Source organism: Rattus rattus, chromosome 13, assembly GCF_011064425.1.
Source record: "Rattus rattus isolate New Zealand chromosome 13, Rrattus_CSIRO_v1, whole genome shotgun sequence".
NCBI lineage: Eukaryota > Metazoa > Chordata > Mammalia > Rodentia > Muridae > Rattus > Rattus rattus.
The window spans coordinates 13068427-13083675 of NC_046166.1; the positions used below are offsets into that span (position 1 = coordinate 13068427).

A 15249-nucleotide genomic window follows, 5' to 3' on the forward strand; every position below is an offset into this window, starting at 1 on the left:
AAGGGCTCAGAACAGGAACCTGAGGCAGGAGCTGATGCAGGGGCCATGGAGGGGTGCTGCTTACTGGCTTGTTCCCCATGGCTTGCTCAGCCTGCTTTCTTTTTTTTTTTTTAAGATTTTTTTTATTTATTATATATAAGTACACTGTAGCTATCTTCAGACACACCAGAAGAGGACATCAGGTCCCATAAGAGGTGGTTATGAGTCACCATGTGGTTGCTGGGATTTGAACTCAGGACCTCTGGAAGAGCAGTTCATGCTCTTAACCACTGAGCCATCTCTCCAGCCCCTCAGCCTGCTTTCTTATAGAACACAGGACCACCCACCCAGGGATGGCACCACCCATAGTGGTCTGTGTCCTCCCCCATCAATCACTAATTAAAAAAATGCCTGGGCTGGAGAGATGGCTCAGTGGTTAAGAGCACTGATTGCTCTTCCAGAGGTCCTGAGTTCGAATCCCAGCAACCGTATGGTGGCTCCTAACCATCTGTAATCGGATCTGATGCCGTCTTTGTGTGTGTCTGAAGATATGCATATATATACAATAAATAAATAAATCTTTTTTTTTCTTTTGTTTCGGAGCTGGGGACCGAACCCAGGGCCTTGTGCCTCCTAGGCAAGCGCTCTACCACTGAGCTAAATCCCCAACCCCGAGGCATTTTCTTAACCAAGGCTTCTCTGTCCAAAGGACTAGCTTGTGTCAAGTTGACAAAAAGCTAACACACAACAGATGTCCTCTGGCTTATAGTGGGGGTCTTGTCCTGATAGACCTGTCCTAAATGGAAAATAACAATGGAAAATATACCCAATCCCGCTTGTCTCAGGATCCCGTGGCCAAGGGGCAGGGGAGGCCGTGGCTCAAGGCACTGCTTCGGAATTCATTCCTTGGGGCTCCTGTTGCAGGATCAGTTTCCAACACCCACAGTGCAGCTCATGTCCCCACTCCAGTTCCAGGGGATCTGACTCCTCCTGTGGCCCCTCTGAGCTCTGCACTCACATGCACATAGAATTGCGACACCCAGGATTGCAGACAGAGCATCCGGAAGCAAAGTAGGCGTGTGCTGCCTTGGTATTTAGCTTTCACTCTTCTCAAGGCATCACGTAAACAAAACATTCTATTCCTTTTTAGAATTGTTTTTGCGTTTCGTTGGGTGTGTGCTTGCATCATTCCTGCCTGTGGGCATTCAGAAGCCAGGGCTCAGAAGTCAGAGGACAACTTTCAGGAGTCAGTTCTTTCGTTCCTGGGGATCAAACTCAGACAGTCAGGCTTGGCAGCAAGCACCTTTACCCTCTGAGCCATCTCGGCAGCCCGTCTTGTTCCTTGGGACAGTGTCTCTCACTAACCACAGTGCCACCAACCATCTTTGACCCTCCTGTGTTTGCCCTGAGGGCTGAGATTATCGCTACACCAGCATGTAACTGTATGTATGTGTGTATGTATGTATGTATGTATGTATTATGTATGTATGTATTATGTATGTATGTTTGTTTGTTTGTATGTATTGGTTTTTCCAGACAAGGTTTCTCTGTATAGCTCTGGCTGTTCTGTAACTCACTCTGTAGACCAGGCCAACCTTGAACTCAGAGATCCCCGTGTCTCTGCTTCCCAAGTGCTGGGATTAAAGCCATGCACCACAACCTGGAGACTCAGACTTCGGCCTGAGGAAACTGACTCCCTGCACCGTCTCCTCCACCTCCCTATCCACTCTTTATAAAAAAAGGATTTATGTATTTATTATATTTAAGTACTCTGTAGCTGTCTTCAGACACACCAGAAGAGGGCATCAGGTCCCATTACAGATGGTTATGAGCCACTTTGTGGTTGCTGGGAATTGAACTCAGGACCTCTGGAAGAGCAGTCAGTGCTCTTAACCACGGAGCCATCTCTGCAGCCCCCTCCTTCCTTAATGTATGCCAGTTTGTACACATTAACCTTTTCCCTTCAGTTTTTTGAGACAGAGTCCCCCTCTAGTAGCCCAGGCTTGCCTTGATCTCACCATCCTCTGACCTCTCCTGAGTACTGGGACTGTGAGTTGTGTGCCCTCACACCTGGCCACATATTACCGCTTTGAGCTGTGTCTGTTGTTGGTGTGCTAGCGCCATGGCCCCTCTCTCTGGGGAAAGACCCTCTTAACCTCAGGGCAAAGTTCCTGAGCTGTGTGGAAGTCTCTGTGGGCCTCAAATTCCATTGTGTTGATCAATGAGCCCCTCCCTGTGGCAATCTTTCTGATGTAACCACAGGCTGTGATATTGCTCCCAGGGTCTGGTAGGACCAGTCTCGCCACCTCACTTTTCTCCAGAAGTGCTGGGCCCTGCACCACCCTCTGCTTAAACAGGGCTTTATGTTGTTGCTGAGACAGCTCTACCTATGTAGCCCAGGCTAGCCTAAAAAACATACTATATAGCCAAGGATGACCTTGGACCTCTACCTCCCAGCTGTGATGTAGATCCCACCAATCTTTGTTGTTGTCGTTTGAGATGGGGGTCTCACTCTGTAGCTCTCTGGCTGGTCTGGAACTCAAAGACATCCCCCTGCCTCAATTTCCCATGTGTCAAGATGACAGGCTTGTACCTTCATCTTTCTGGTCTGATGATGAATATTTCTGGTAGTGTTGGCACCATGACTGAGTGGGTGCTCATTGCCAAGTCTGAGTACCCGAATTTACTTCCCGGGACCCACATGCTGGAAGGAGAACTGATTCTAGCAAGCTATCCCTTGACCTAAGCACCAGGATCTTGCCACGTCACCCCGCAAAGTAAAGGAATAAAATAAACACGTGATTTAAACACTTTTTAGTATTTTGACTAAGTCAAGACTCTTCTTCCTTGTTGTTTTTGCACTCTGAGCGTCCGGATTGCTTCAGGGTCCTCAGTTTCCCACAGCCCTGCAACACCCGTCCCAGACCCTCCAAAGCAGAGCTGTGCTCCCCAAGAGGTGGTCACACAAGTCCCTGCATCCACGCAAGACAGGAACATCCCCAGACTGTTTCCCCGTCCCCCCTCCCCCCTCCCCAGTGAAGCTTCCACAAGCCATACAGTTACCAGTGCCTCAGGGACAGAACTAATCATCTCCGGGACAGGCCCAGCTGATCCCTATGGAGTCCCCGGAAAATTCCAGGCTTGTTTAGAAGCCAGGAACGAGCTCTGATCCGCAGTGACCTGGCTGATGTGGCCTGCTGTCCTGGTAGTGACCCCAGCCCCCTCCTGCCCCTGCCCACACCACCGGGGTCACGTGACACATCTGAGCCATAGCCAGACCCCACAGTCACCAAGTCCTTCAATCCGAAACCAAATGTCCTGTCCTGGGCTTGTTAGAGGAACACCCCGGGGGAGATGGATGCAGGAGGACCCCAGCTCAATGCTCTGACTGAACTGCCAAGCCCTGGGTTCAGGGGGAGGGATCCCGCTTCAAAAATGACAGTATGAATGTGATGACGAGCGAATGACAACTGCAATGCCATGGGCGTGCGTGTGTGTGTGTGTGTGTGTGTGTGTGTGTGTGTGTGTGTGTGAGAGAGAGAGAGAGACAGAGACAGAGACAGAGACAGAGACAGAGAGAGAGAGAGAGAGAGAGAGAGAGAGAGAGAGAGAGAGAGAGAGAGAGAGAGAGAGAGAGACAGGATCTCTGTAGACAGCATCCCAGCCTGGGGTCTGCTCCACACTAAGACTGTTCCCTGCTCTGGTAGCAGATAATCACCCTAGGCTCTCTGCAGTGATACGCCTTCCCTCCCACCCCAACCCCCATCCCCCGTTTAGAATCAGGTTAAAATAGATTCAGGTGGCAGGGGCTGTCACAGCCTGAAGCTAAGCATGCGGGCAGCACTTGGGCCTGAACACTTGGAAAGTCTCACTGGCTGCATAGTGAGACTGTTGCAATAAAATCAGAAAGAGTAATATGCATTACTAATCCCAGCACCCTGGGGACAGAGGCAGGCGGATCTCTGTGAGTTTGAGGCCAGCCTTGGCTGTGTGAAACTATCTCAAACAAACAAGAAAAAAATAACAAAGCCTTAAACAAAAGAGAAAGTGAGGTGCTCACCTTGCTCCTCGACTTCCTCACCCTTGCTACACAGGCCAGAGAACTTTGCCCACTGAAAACTGAGGCCCGGACTGGGCCCCTCGCTCTGTTCCTGGAAGAACCTGGTTGTTGGAAAGTCGTGCGTGGGCACAGCCCCAGGTCCACCAGACACGGCTGCTGTGAATATGAAGAGGCGCTGGTGACTGATCTCCTGCTTGAGTTCCTAACCGTGAGGTTTTTCTTTCTCTTTAGCTCTGTGGATGGAACCTGGGTTTCCATCCCCGAGCTCCAGAGTACACAACTCCCGCACCCCAAGCCATCCGGCTTCTGCAACCCTAGGACCTTAGCTTGTTCTTCCTGCCTGGGACCCTGTTGCCTCTGGAAGGCCCAGCCCCAGTGTGCCCCTTCGGCAGGACCTGACTAAGCTGTGCTTGTGTTTCTGCTGCTTCCTGAGTGTTCCAAGATTTATTTTGTTATTTATATGTATATTCCGTGCAGGATCCGGGGACATGCTATGGTGTTCATGCGGAGGTCAGAGAACAAACAGCTTGCAGGAGCCAGTTTCTCTTTCCATTATGAGGGTCCGAGGATCGAACTCAGGCCAACAGGCTTGGCTGTAGATGCCTTTGCCTGCTGAGCCGTGTGGCTGGCCCCTTCTTGCTTGTCGATGGGAAGTACTCAGCTGTGAAAAGGTCCTGGGATCCAGGCACATCTTCTGCAAGCTCACACTTTGACACACACACACCCCCGAAAGAAAGAAAGAAAGAAAGAAAGAAAGAAAGAAAGAAAGAAAGAAAGGAAGGAAGGAAGGAAGGAAGGAAGGAAGGAAGAAAGAAAGAAAGAAAGAAAGTCTCACTCTTCATCTGAAATGGAGCCACCTGGGACATCAGCATTTTGTAGGGGTAGCCTCTACTCACTTTGACATGTCAGTGAGAAAGCTAGGTCCATCATGACTGAGGAAGTGCGGGACAGTGGCACAGCCAGCTGGCATGCAGGCTGGGGCCAGGCAAGGTACCATAAGCTCCTTCTTGCTTGCCTTCTGCCACCTGGACTTGGTGTCTGGCAGCCAACCTGGATGGACCGTGCCAGCAGCAGGCTGGGTTTCACCATCAGGCCACACTGCTGGCACTGCCATGGGGCCCTACAGCGTCACTCCTGTGACCCAGTCTGGTCACTTGTTGATATCACTCGATACTTAGTAAACATTGTCCCCATAGGGGCAGCTGCCAGTTCTAGGTGGGATGGGGCTCCTGTTGGGCCATCCTGCAGGCATGATGGTGGAAGAGCTGAATTCAGACACCTTGGGGCTTCTCTCAGGCAGAGCTGTGAGCTCAGCAATCCACAGGCTGAGGAAGGAGGATAACCGTGCACTCAACTCCAGGCAAGCCCCATGCCTCAACAAATAAAAAAAGCTAATTATGTGGAGGCGGTATGGCTAGTCTATAGGACCCAGCCAGGTGGTCGTATTTGAGAAATATGGTTCTGTTGTGGTTTGCCCTGGAGTTATCTGTATTTTGATGCTAATTTCACTGCCCCAAAGACAGCTGCCTAGTCACATACTCAGGACTCAAGTGACTTCACCAGAACCTTCTCCCCATTTAATTTGTAAAATATAGGTGAGGGCCAGTACAGGTTAGAATGAGGCCTGTCATTGGATGAGAAGGAAGGATGGGCGGGAGAGAAAGTTTATGGGAAGAGGAGGAGAGAGGAGGAGAGGGCAGAGGGTAGCTGCAAGACAACATGGATGCTGACGTTAAGATTCCACGCTGTGGGGTTGGGGATTTAGCTCAGTGGTAGAGCGCTTGCCTAGGAAGCGCAAGGCCCTGGGTTCGGTCCCCAGCTCCGAAAAGAAAAAAAAAAAGATTCCACGCTGGCTGTACCTTATAGGTTGTTATGAATGTTCTTAAGGGAATGGATGTATACAGGGTTTTGTATGTTTAGGTGGACAATTATATCTTATCAATTGGATCAAAGGTTATTGTGTTGTGTGTTCTTTCATGTGTAGATTTAACTGTAAGGGAGTGTGGGGCTGCTGGTCTGGGCTGCCACGGAGCTGGCAGATATCTTGGGACACTACAGTGCAAGACCTACAGTGGGTAAAAAGACTGTCTCGGGGTTGGGGATTTAGCTCAGTGGTAGAGCGCTGCCTAGGAAGCGCAAGGCCCTGGGTTCGGTCCCCAGCTCTGAAAAAAAAAGAACCAAAAAAAAAAAAAAAAAGACTGTCTCATTACTTATAATTTTACAACAACATGGTCCTGTCTTCCTTTTTCTCTGATGCTGGTTCCCTGAGAGGCCTCAGCCTCGGCCAGGATGAGAAGAACAGTGACCCATACAAGATACAAACACCCTCAGCCTGTGGGGGCTCAGAACCAGGCTGGAGAGGCAGAAAGGGGGCCAGGCTCAGTTCAGGGATTTTCAAAGGTGATTAAAAATTTACAAGAGGGTTGGGGATTTAGCTCAGTGGTAGAGCGCTTGCCTAGCAAGCGCAGGGCCCTGGGTTCGGTCCCCAGCTCCGGAAAAAAAGAAAAAAAAAAAGTTTACAAGAATGTAGCATCCTGGTGACATGATAGAAAGTGGACTCCAATGGTATCAGGAGCAGAGTGACTTCAGACTGGAATTGTTCCCATTTGATGTGGCCAAGGTTAAGGCCCTGGAAAGGGACACAGCCAAACTGAAGCTGGAGTCCTTGTTTAGGGTTCAACAGGGTCGCCTGTCTCTTGTCTACACCACAGCTACCAGCATGGCCACAGGGAGACACAGGCCTGTGCTTCTCGGGATAGCAGAGCAGCCCATCTCTGTGCAGTGCAGTCCTTGCATGGGGGTTACTGGCAGTGTCCACACCCAGCTGGGCCAGCCTGCTGAATGCTCAGGAAGCCTGTGGTTGGGGCTCCTCCAGACCTGCTTTTTGTTTTGCCCACACAAGGAGCAGCTTATGCTTGGAAAAGGACTCTGGCACTCCTCAGCCAATCCTGAACCCTGCAATCTCCTCACCCCTCCTCACAGATCACAGCCCCCCCATCCCCAAGAGTCCACAGCCCTGAGGCCGCTGCCTGTTCAGGGAAGACAAGTGACTAGAGCCTACTCCTGATCTGCCCTACTCACTGGGCCAAAGGTTCACACCTGAGGAACTACCAGATCTTCCTGACCTGTAGCTCCATTCCTAGGGGCTCCCAGGGTCTCTCCCTTACCCCCTTTCTATTCACCACCGCCATGGCTGTCCCAGCATCTTTGACTGCTGTCTGCTCTGTTACTGCACAGATTCTTCCCTGTGACTGGAACACACTTCCCAGGCAAACCCCTCTTCATCCACTTAAACCCCAACTCCAATGTCCTCTTCTCTTTCCAGGACCCTCCAGACCTGCCTCCTTCCCATGGCTCTACCCTGACTCTGCGGCCTGGACTCCGTCCCTCTCCCTCCCCCTCCCCCTCCCCATCCAGGTGTCCCTGAGACTACTGCCTTAGTCACCGAGGGATATGGAATTGGATTCCCTCTGCCGAGCCTCAGTCTGATTGGTTCTGTCAGGACCCTGTGAGCCAACCCCAATGGCTCTGCCAGATCAGATGGTCCGTGGTCACAAGGAGCCCGGAAATGGGGCGGGTCTGGCTGGGAGGGGAGGACCCGATACCCCGACGGGAGTTTGTGCACAAGGCTTGGTATTCTTTCCTGCCTATTATGACTCTGAGGAGCCCTGGACAGTTTTCCTACAGAGGAATTGCTCTGTTTATGTCTCTATTCTTCCCGAGCTGTATTCCCCTCCCCCACTGGCCACAGCTGGCACCACCTGTCCCGGCGAGTCACCACTTCCTCCTTAGCTTTTTTGGGGACTTTCCTCAACATCATAAACAAAGCCTAGGGATCAGGGCTGGGGCTCAGTAGACAGAGCACTGGCCTACCGTGGGCAAAGCCCCGCCTGTCCCAGGAACCCAGAAACGTGTATGCCTGTCACAACAGGGAGGCAGGGACATCTGGAGTTCAAGGGCAGCCTGCACTACACAAGACTGTCTCAAAAACAAACAAAAATAAAAACAAACAGGGTTCGGAGGCTGAGGAGCGGGAGCTGCTGGTGGAGTAGGTGTAAAGGTCCTGGGGTTGAAGCTGCTCTCCCTCCTCAGGAAGATACGAGCAGGAGCCAGGAGGGGACTCTGGAGGTTGCGCTGACAGGAGGTAGGGACAGGGTGTCCTGTAACCGGAGCCCAGCAGGACAGCAGCCCCCTCCCCGGCACCCCAGGGCGCCCTGCTCCGGACAGAATGTGCCCGGGAGCGGCTGGGAGATGGTGAGGGCGGCCGAGACTGTGGGTAGATTCCTGAACAGTCGCCCAGCCCGGCCAACTGCCAAGTGTCTGTGCCTTGCGTGCCTGTCACCCGGGGCTCAGAGGCAGCAGGGACACCGTCAGGGTTCAGAGAGACAGAGAGGGACCTGGAGTTTGACACTGAGCACTCATTGGTCAGATTAAGGGGGTCCCAGGAGCAAGTGCATGGAGGTGAGCCTCCTGGCTTTCAATCCTGTAGCCACGGGTGGGAAAGCAGCCCTGGTCCCTGCAGAGGGAGGAGAGGGCGGGAAGAGGGGACCTGAAGCAGCAAGCAGGGGGCCTGAAGCAACCTTACCTCACCTGACCCCTCCCTCTCCTCTCCCAGGACCACTGAACCAGACCCTTCCTGCTAGTTGCTCACCTGACCCCAAAAACCCTCTGTAAGCATCAGGTCCCCACAGCTGCCGGCTCAGGTGTCTGGTTGTCAGCCTGCCCTGAGGGAACCGCCCTGGAACTGTCGAATGACCCCTCTTGGGACACTGTGAGGCTCAGGAACACACCTGGAAGTGGGATCCTGCACCCACGTGGTGGGGACGCAATGTCCCTGGCTTCAGATTTGGATTTGGGGGCAGTAGTGAGGATGGCTCCCTAGTCTAGACACCCCGAGTATCCCATGGCTGTGTGGAGCACTACCTTGGGTTCCCACCTCATGTTGGGGCTGTGGTGACCAACACCACTTAAGACTGTAGTTTTGTTTTGGTCTCCCCTCATGGCCTTGGCTGGCCTGGAACTCCCAGAGATCCTCCTGCCTCTGCTCACAAGGGATTAACAGAATCTATTATCAGTTGACATTGCTACCGTCTTACTAAGTAGTATAGATTGGCCTTGAACTCATTGAAATCCTCCTGCTTCAACCTTCTGAGTGCTCAGCAAGTTGTTTTTTTTTGTTTGTTTGTTTGTTTTTTTTAGATTTATTTATTATATATAAGTACACTGTAGCTGTCTTCACACACACCAGAAGTGGGCATCTGATCCCATAACCGATGGTTGTGAGCCACCATGTGGTTGCTGGGAATTGAACTCAGGACCTCTGGAAGAGCAGTCGGGGCTCTTAACCACTGAGCCATCTCTCCAGCCCACTCAGCAAGTTTTTAACTGTCTGCATTTATATGCTGGTGACAACCGTACATGCTGTGCCTCAGGGAGGGGACCCGGGGATCAAGTGCAGATGCCACACGCAGGGCTGAGGAAGTTACTAAAACTATAAACAGAGCAGACCTGCCAGAGAGGGGGTCAGGGTTTAAGACCTGGGTTCTGTTCCCAGCACCCATGAGGGCTCATGGCTGTCTGTCAACTCCTGCTACAGGGTCTCGCAGGATGACCCCTCCAGGCAGGATGACCCCTCCAGGCAGGATGACCTCTCCAGCCTCCATGGGCACTCCATGTAAGTGCAGATATTCAGCAGCGGTGGGGGAGGGTAAACCTTATAACAAACAGCAGACAGAGCTATTGAGCAGGTGGCAGGTGTATGAGGTGTGATCAGTCTCAGTGACCCTCCCAGGAAGGGGTCAGAGCTGCGCTGGCCTCCAGCTGTCACAGAAAAATGACAAGACAGCTTGCGTCTTCCTCATTTGTTTATTTATTTATTAATATACAAAAGTGGTCCATTCTTCAAACCGTGAAAATGGCAAGTTCCGACCAGGTCTAGGGTGGGGGGTGGGGGTGCCCAGCTGCCCCCAGTCGCCTGTCCTCCCTGCGATGTCTTTGTCTGGATCTTGATCCCTGAGGGAGGCTTGAGGTTCTGAACATGGATGGCAGATCACAACCACAGCTCTGGGCTCATCTGGACCACCAGTCCTCGGTCCTCAAAAGTTGGAACTCCTGGACCCTCAGGTCCCACCGACTTCCCCTTTGTGTCTGTCCATGAGGCCCTCTGTCCTGCTAACCTCACAGGGAGGCCATGTCTAAGGCACTTAAACGCCTGGGCTCCCAACCCCAGGAAGAAGGAGTAAGCACTGTCTGCTCTGACCATTGGCTCTGTGCTGCCTGCGTGCTGAGCGGACGTTAGAGCCTCCGCTGAAATGCCCTTTGGAAGCCTTCTGCCTCCCCTCTGGACTTCTAGCGGCTTCTGGTCCCATGAGGCTGAAGTGTCCACCCCTAGACTCATCTCTCTCCCTAGCACTGCTGGCTCCTGGTGGGTCAATGCAGAGAACCAGAAGCTTTGACCTGTCCACGGAAGCCATGTGCTGCTTCTAAGTCCTGTACGACATTGGAAGACACAAGACCTCATCTAACCCTGTGTTCCCAAAGCAGGTGGCAGGACTGCAGTGGCCAAAGACGTGTGAACCGTTACCGAGGTGTCAGCCCGTGGATCAGCAGGTCATGCAGCGTGGCCTTGCAGCCTCCGAGGGTGGGTTAGGATCCTCCTGACAGACAGAGCCCAAGTGAGCCACCAGCCCAACTCCTACAGATCAGCTCAGAGAGCAGACAGTTGGGGCCAAGGAGGGTCTCGCCTGAATCTTAGGATCCTCCTACCTCAGCCTCCCAAAGGCTGAGACAACAGGCCTGTGTCACGACACCCTGCCCCCTCTCAGCATGTCACCGAGCAGCCCACCAATGCCAGGGAGGGTACAGGCGGCTTACCTCCGAGTACAGAGGAGGCGGGCGGTAGCGGAACTCCTGGAGACAGGCAAAGTAGGGCCCTTCTGTGGTCACATCAGGGTCATGCAGGAAGGAGAAGAGGCCCTGTGATGCCGCTACGGGCCGGCTCTCCCTCACCACCTCTGAGTACTCAGGAGGGGCTGGAAAGGAGAGACGGTGAGTGAGGCTCGGGAGCTCAGCTTCTGCGAGCTTCTGGCTGTGACATGGTATCGAGCTCTTTCCCCATGGGGTCAGCTTCACTTGCTCAGGCTGACATCCAACTTGTAGCAATCCTCCTGCCTCAGCTGGCAACCTGGACTCTTCAGTTTTGGCTACTGGTTCTTTTGCCTGTTTTGAGCCAGGATCTTGGTGTAGAGCAGGCTGCCCTCTGGACGCTGGCATCATAGGCCAGTCTTTCCGCACCTTGGCTTTCCAGCCATCCCTGCTTCCCCTTGGCTTCTGAGTCCAGGTCTCCTCAAGCCCAAGCTGGCTTCTAAATTATTAAGTACTGAAAGCTGGCCTTGAACTGACTCCTTAGCCCTCTGTGTGCAGGTTAGATAGGTGTCTGGGATTAGTCCCTGCTTGTACAGAGACCCCGGGGGCAAAGGGTGGGGCCTAGGCCGCCCACATCCCTTGTCAGTTGGCTAAGCTCACCCTCTGGCCGCTCCATCAGGGCGCACAGGCCCCAGTCTTGCAGGAAGCTGGCACGGCTGCCCACGCTAGCGGAGCGGCTGCCCAGAGGATGCAGGGGGACCGTGCCGATGACCAGCGGCAGCTCCAGCAGCAGCTTGGAAGAGCCTGGGATGTCCACACAGACCTGAAGGGAGCAGCAGCAAAGTGGGCTGACGCCCACCTGTGCGTTCCCCCTCAGTCCGGACGATAGCATGTAGGGGAGTCTGGGTACCTTGAGGGAGTAGTCCACACTGAGTACCCGGCAGTGCAAGATGGACGGGCCCACTGGGGGGATACGCAGCGCACGACCAGGCCAGAGCGCACGGCGACCAGGGCCCACAGGCTCCCCGTCCACGCTGGCCACCACAGCACATTTCTGCTTGCGGGCACCTCGGGCCATGAAGGTCTGTGTCTGTACTAGGGCGGCGCGGGGCTGCACAGCTCTCGTGGAACCATTGTCAATCTCCGCAAAGATAGGGATGACTTCACCTGCAGCAGACAGTAGCTTGCCTCAGTTTCCCCACTACCGACTATCCCTGCTCCAGCTGCACATAGTTTCCCTGTTACCTGGAGTGTAGCCTTTACGGTCAATCTTGGCTGAGAGAGACACCAGGCCACGGGTGCAGTACCAGGATCGTGCCACTTTCTCCCGGGCTCCAGCCTGGGGTTCCTGTGGAGAGACCAAGGGTCACTTTGGGCACTGGGTACTTGGAGACCCTAGTCTTATAGAAAGGCTGAGACAAGGGGGGGTTGTTGTAATTTTTGACCAGACATTCCTAAAAAATGTAACCCTGTAAGCCAAAAGTTGAATAAAAATAAGACTTGATGTAGTGACACACACATTGAGCCCCAGCAGGTTGATCTCTGTGGGCTTGAGGCCATCCTGGTCTACTCAGTGAGCCTCAGACCAGTCAGGGCTACACACAGAGTGATCTTTCTAAAATTAAAAAATGAAAAATAAAAAAAAGAAAAAAGAAAAAACAAAACCCCAAACCAGTAAAAACAATAACCCAAAAAGCCCTATCATATCCTGTTTCCCAAACGGGGTATCTGAGTCTGGGAATGAGCAAGGTAGCTGCTCAGAAGCACACAGCAGGTGAGCACCCTCAGAATCTGCACCTAGCTATGGTGGGTTCTGTACTCATCACTAACTTCTGGCTCCCTGTTTCAAAGGCTGCTAAGACCCTCAAATCTAAAAGGCGACAAGCAGCCAGGCTGGACCCCTCCCCCCGACGGGACAGCCACTTGCCAGCAGGGCAGGTGTGTTTATGTCCACGGGTTCAATGACAGTGAACACCTTCCGGGCGCGGCGTGCAGGGACCCATGGCCGGTGCAGGGTGGCTTTGATGGAATAGCGAACGCTGCCGTGTTTGCCCTCGAAGGATGTCACCAGGGAGCTGGGGTGGCAAGAGGGGGGGCAGGTCAGGGGATCACTATCAAGAGATAATGAGATGAAGGAGGGCATGCAAGAGGGGTGTCCCGAGTAGTCAGGGATGAGGGGACCCTAGATGCCAGCCATACGCGACAGCGGGGCTTACATAGGCAGCTGGAAGCTGAAGGGAAACTCGTGGCGTCCAGCGGGAAGCATGGCGATGTCCCCCGAGTCTAGGAACAAGACCCGGGGCTCAGCGGATGTGGGCCTGGGGATCGCATGACCGGTGCGCCCCAAGATGTCCCCAGCCCGTACCTGGCGCGAGCAGCGTGGCGCGGTGGTTCACGACTTCCACGCGCTCGCTGTAACTCTGAGTATAAGCAGTGCTGGAGCCTGCGCTGCGCGACTCTGTCCAGTGCGCGCGCGCGCGCCCCCGAGCGCGCAGCCTGAGCGCGCCCACTCGTGCCGCGCCCGCCAGCTCCAACAATACCCGGCCCGCCACGGCCTGGCCTCCGTGGAACACGGGCTCGGCGCCCGCGCGTGTCCCATCCAGCTCTACCACGAACGCCTTCACCTTATCGAACAGCATTGAGGTGACGGTCGCGAACCCAAAAACAGACCGACCAGGTGCTCGAACCCGCGATGAGGAAGAGCTAACTAGATAGACTACGAGCGCAGCAGGCTCGAACTACGTACACGTACACACCGGACAGCAGGACCGAAGACCACTGGTGACCCGCGCCAGCGTCGCTCTTATACAACAGGGCGAGGGCGGGGCCTGGGGAAAAGACCGCGCCTACCGGAAGAGACTCTGTAAACAGGACAGTAGGGGCGGGGCCAGAGGGAGAATGCTGAGTCCCACAGAAAAGACTAGGCCAATAGTGCGGCGAAGGGATGGCCTGAGGAGAAAGCCACACCTTCAGGAAAAGACCCCCACCAATAGCGTGGTGAGAAGGCGGGGCCTGAAAAAGCCTGGTTCTGCAAAGAACTAGGCCAACGTCTCCTCGAGGGCCGTGGCCTGAGATAAAGCCGCGCCCCCTTTTAGGGACTAGACCAATAACATAGAGGGGCGTGGTCTGAGGGGAACTCCGCTCCTGCGGAGCCGGAGTCAATAGCACGAAGGGGGATAGAGCGGAGCCTTAGAGAAAGCCTCGCCTACCGAAAAGAACTTCACCAATAGCGCGGCGGGGCGTGGCCTCACGAACCCTTATGCGGGGCTTGGTTCTGGAGGCGAGCCTGAGTGGGCGGTGCTGCAGCGCACTTCTGCCGCCTTGGGTCTCGCAAATACACAGTCAAACAAGGAAACTGAGACCCAGGAATGGGGGACCCGGTCTTAGTCACCCAGCTGTCACTGGTTTGTTTTTTTTTTTTCTGTTGTTTTCGGAGACTGGTTCTCATGTCTTGCCTGGGACTTGAGACAGTTCCCCTGCCTCAGCCTCCTGAGTGCTTGGATGATAGGCAGGTAGTATTTTTGTTTTTTTTTTTAAAGATGTATTTATTATATATACAGACAGCATCTTGCCTGCATGTATGTCTGCAGGTCAGAAGAGGGCATCAGATCTCATTACAGATGGTTGTGAGCCACCATGTGGTTGCTAACCACGGAGCTATCTCTCCAGCCCAAGCAGGTAGTTTTGAGACAGGGTTTCACTGGGTTCCCTAGGCTGCTCTGGAACTCACTATGTAGACCAGGCTGGCCTTGAACTCAAAGAGATGAGTTTGCCACTGCTTCCCGAGTGCTGGAATTAAAGTTCAGATCGGGTTTTTGAACCCGAAAGCTTATTTTTCTTTTGATGCTGCGTCTCACATAGCCCAGGGTGGCCTCGAATTCACCTCGAACTCGAACGGAGCCTAACGTTGAACTTGCCCAACCCCACCAGTCTTTCAGAGCTGGCTTGATAGGCGTTTGCCACAGTGCCTGGCTGTTTCTTATATTTTGAGCCTCTTAGGCGATGGGTTGGCAGGAGTGACCACTGGGCCAGAACCTCCCAGCTTAATCATCAACTCGCTTCTGCCTGCAGACCTATCTGGAGCACCCTACTACAGGTTGATTGTTTCCTGCGGTGCGAATTGGTGGGGACAGGGAGGGTTGGTCTTTTCCCGCATTCACCGTCCCCCACCCAACCCCACCCACCGTGTACCTAAGGGACCTAGGCAAGGGACGAGGAAGACGTGCCTCAGTTTCCACTTCCATAGGGTATGGGGGAACTTAGTCTCTCAGATCCAGAAGGAAATCGCCATGCATAGGCAGCAAACCCAGAAGACTCTTTGACATTTTGAGTCCAGGGCTGCAGCG

At 53.6% G+C, this 15249-nt stretch overlaps 1 protein-coding gene across 2 annotated transcripts; it reads right to left on the bottom strand.

Moving 5' to 3' along the window:
- Window positions 1-9890: 9890 nt before the first annotated feature.
- Arrdc2 (arrestin domain containing 2) lies at window positions 9891-13748 on the bottom strand. Of its 2 annotated transcripts, XM_032919204.1 has the most exons (8): window positions 13269-13745; window positions 13120-13186; window positions 12831-12978; window positions 12149-12251; window positions 11814-12070; window positions 11564-11726; window positions 10913-11070; window positions 9891-10695 (listed from the first exon to the last, which is right to left on the bottom strand). In XM_032919204.1, the coding sequence occupies exons 1-8, from the start codon at window positions 13540-13542 to the stop codon at window positions 10642-10644; spliced, it is 1224 nt and encodes a 407-aa protein (XP_032775095.1). In that variant the 5' UTR covers window positions 13543-13745; the 3' UTR covers window positions 9891-10641. The 2 variants fall into 2 exon arrangements, with proteins under 2 accessions (XP_032775095.1, XP_032775094.1); XM_032919203.1 differs by having other exon boundaries at window positions 11564-12070; window positions 13269-13748.
- Between the last annotated feature and the right edge of the window lie 1501 nt (window positions 13749-15249).

What these genes read in the sequence shown, in the direction of transcription:
- Arrdc2 (XM_032919203.1), bottom strand. Translation starts at nt 13,542, where the DNA reads ATGCTGTTCGATAAGGTGAAGGCGTTCGTGGTAGAGCTGGATGGGACA. An exon ending in TTCAGCTTCCAGCTGCCTAT is followed by an intron (nt 12,979 to 13,119) that starts GTAAGCCCCGCT and finishes TTGCCACCCCAG; the next exon opens with CTCCCTGGTGACATCCTTCG. An exon ending in CGCCTCCTCTGTACTCGGAG is followed by an intron (nt 10,696 to 10,912) that starts GTAAGCCGCCTG and finishes TCTGTCTGTCAG; the next exon opens with GAGGATCCTAACCCACCCTC.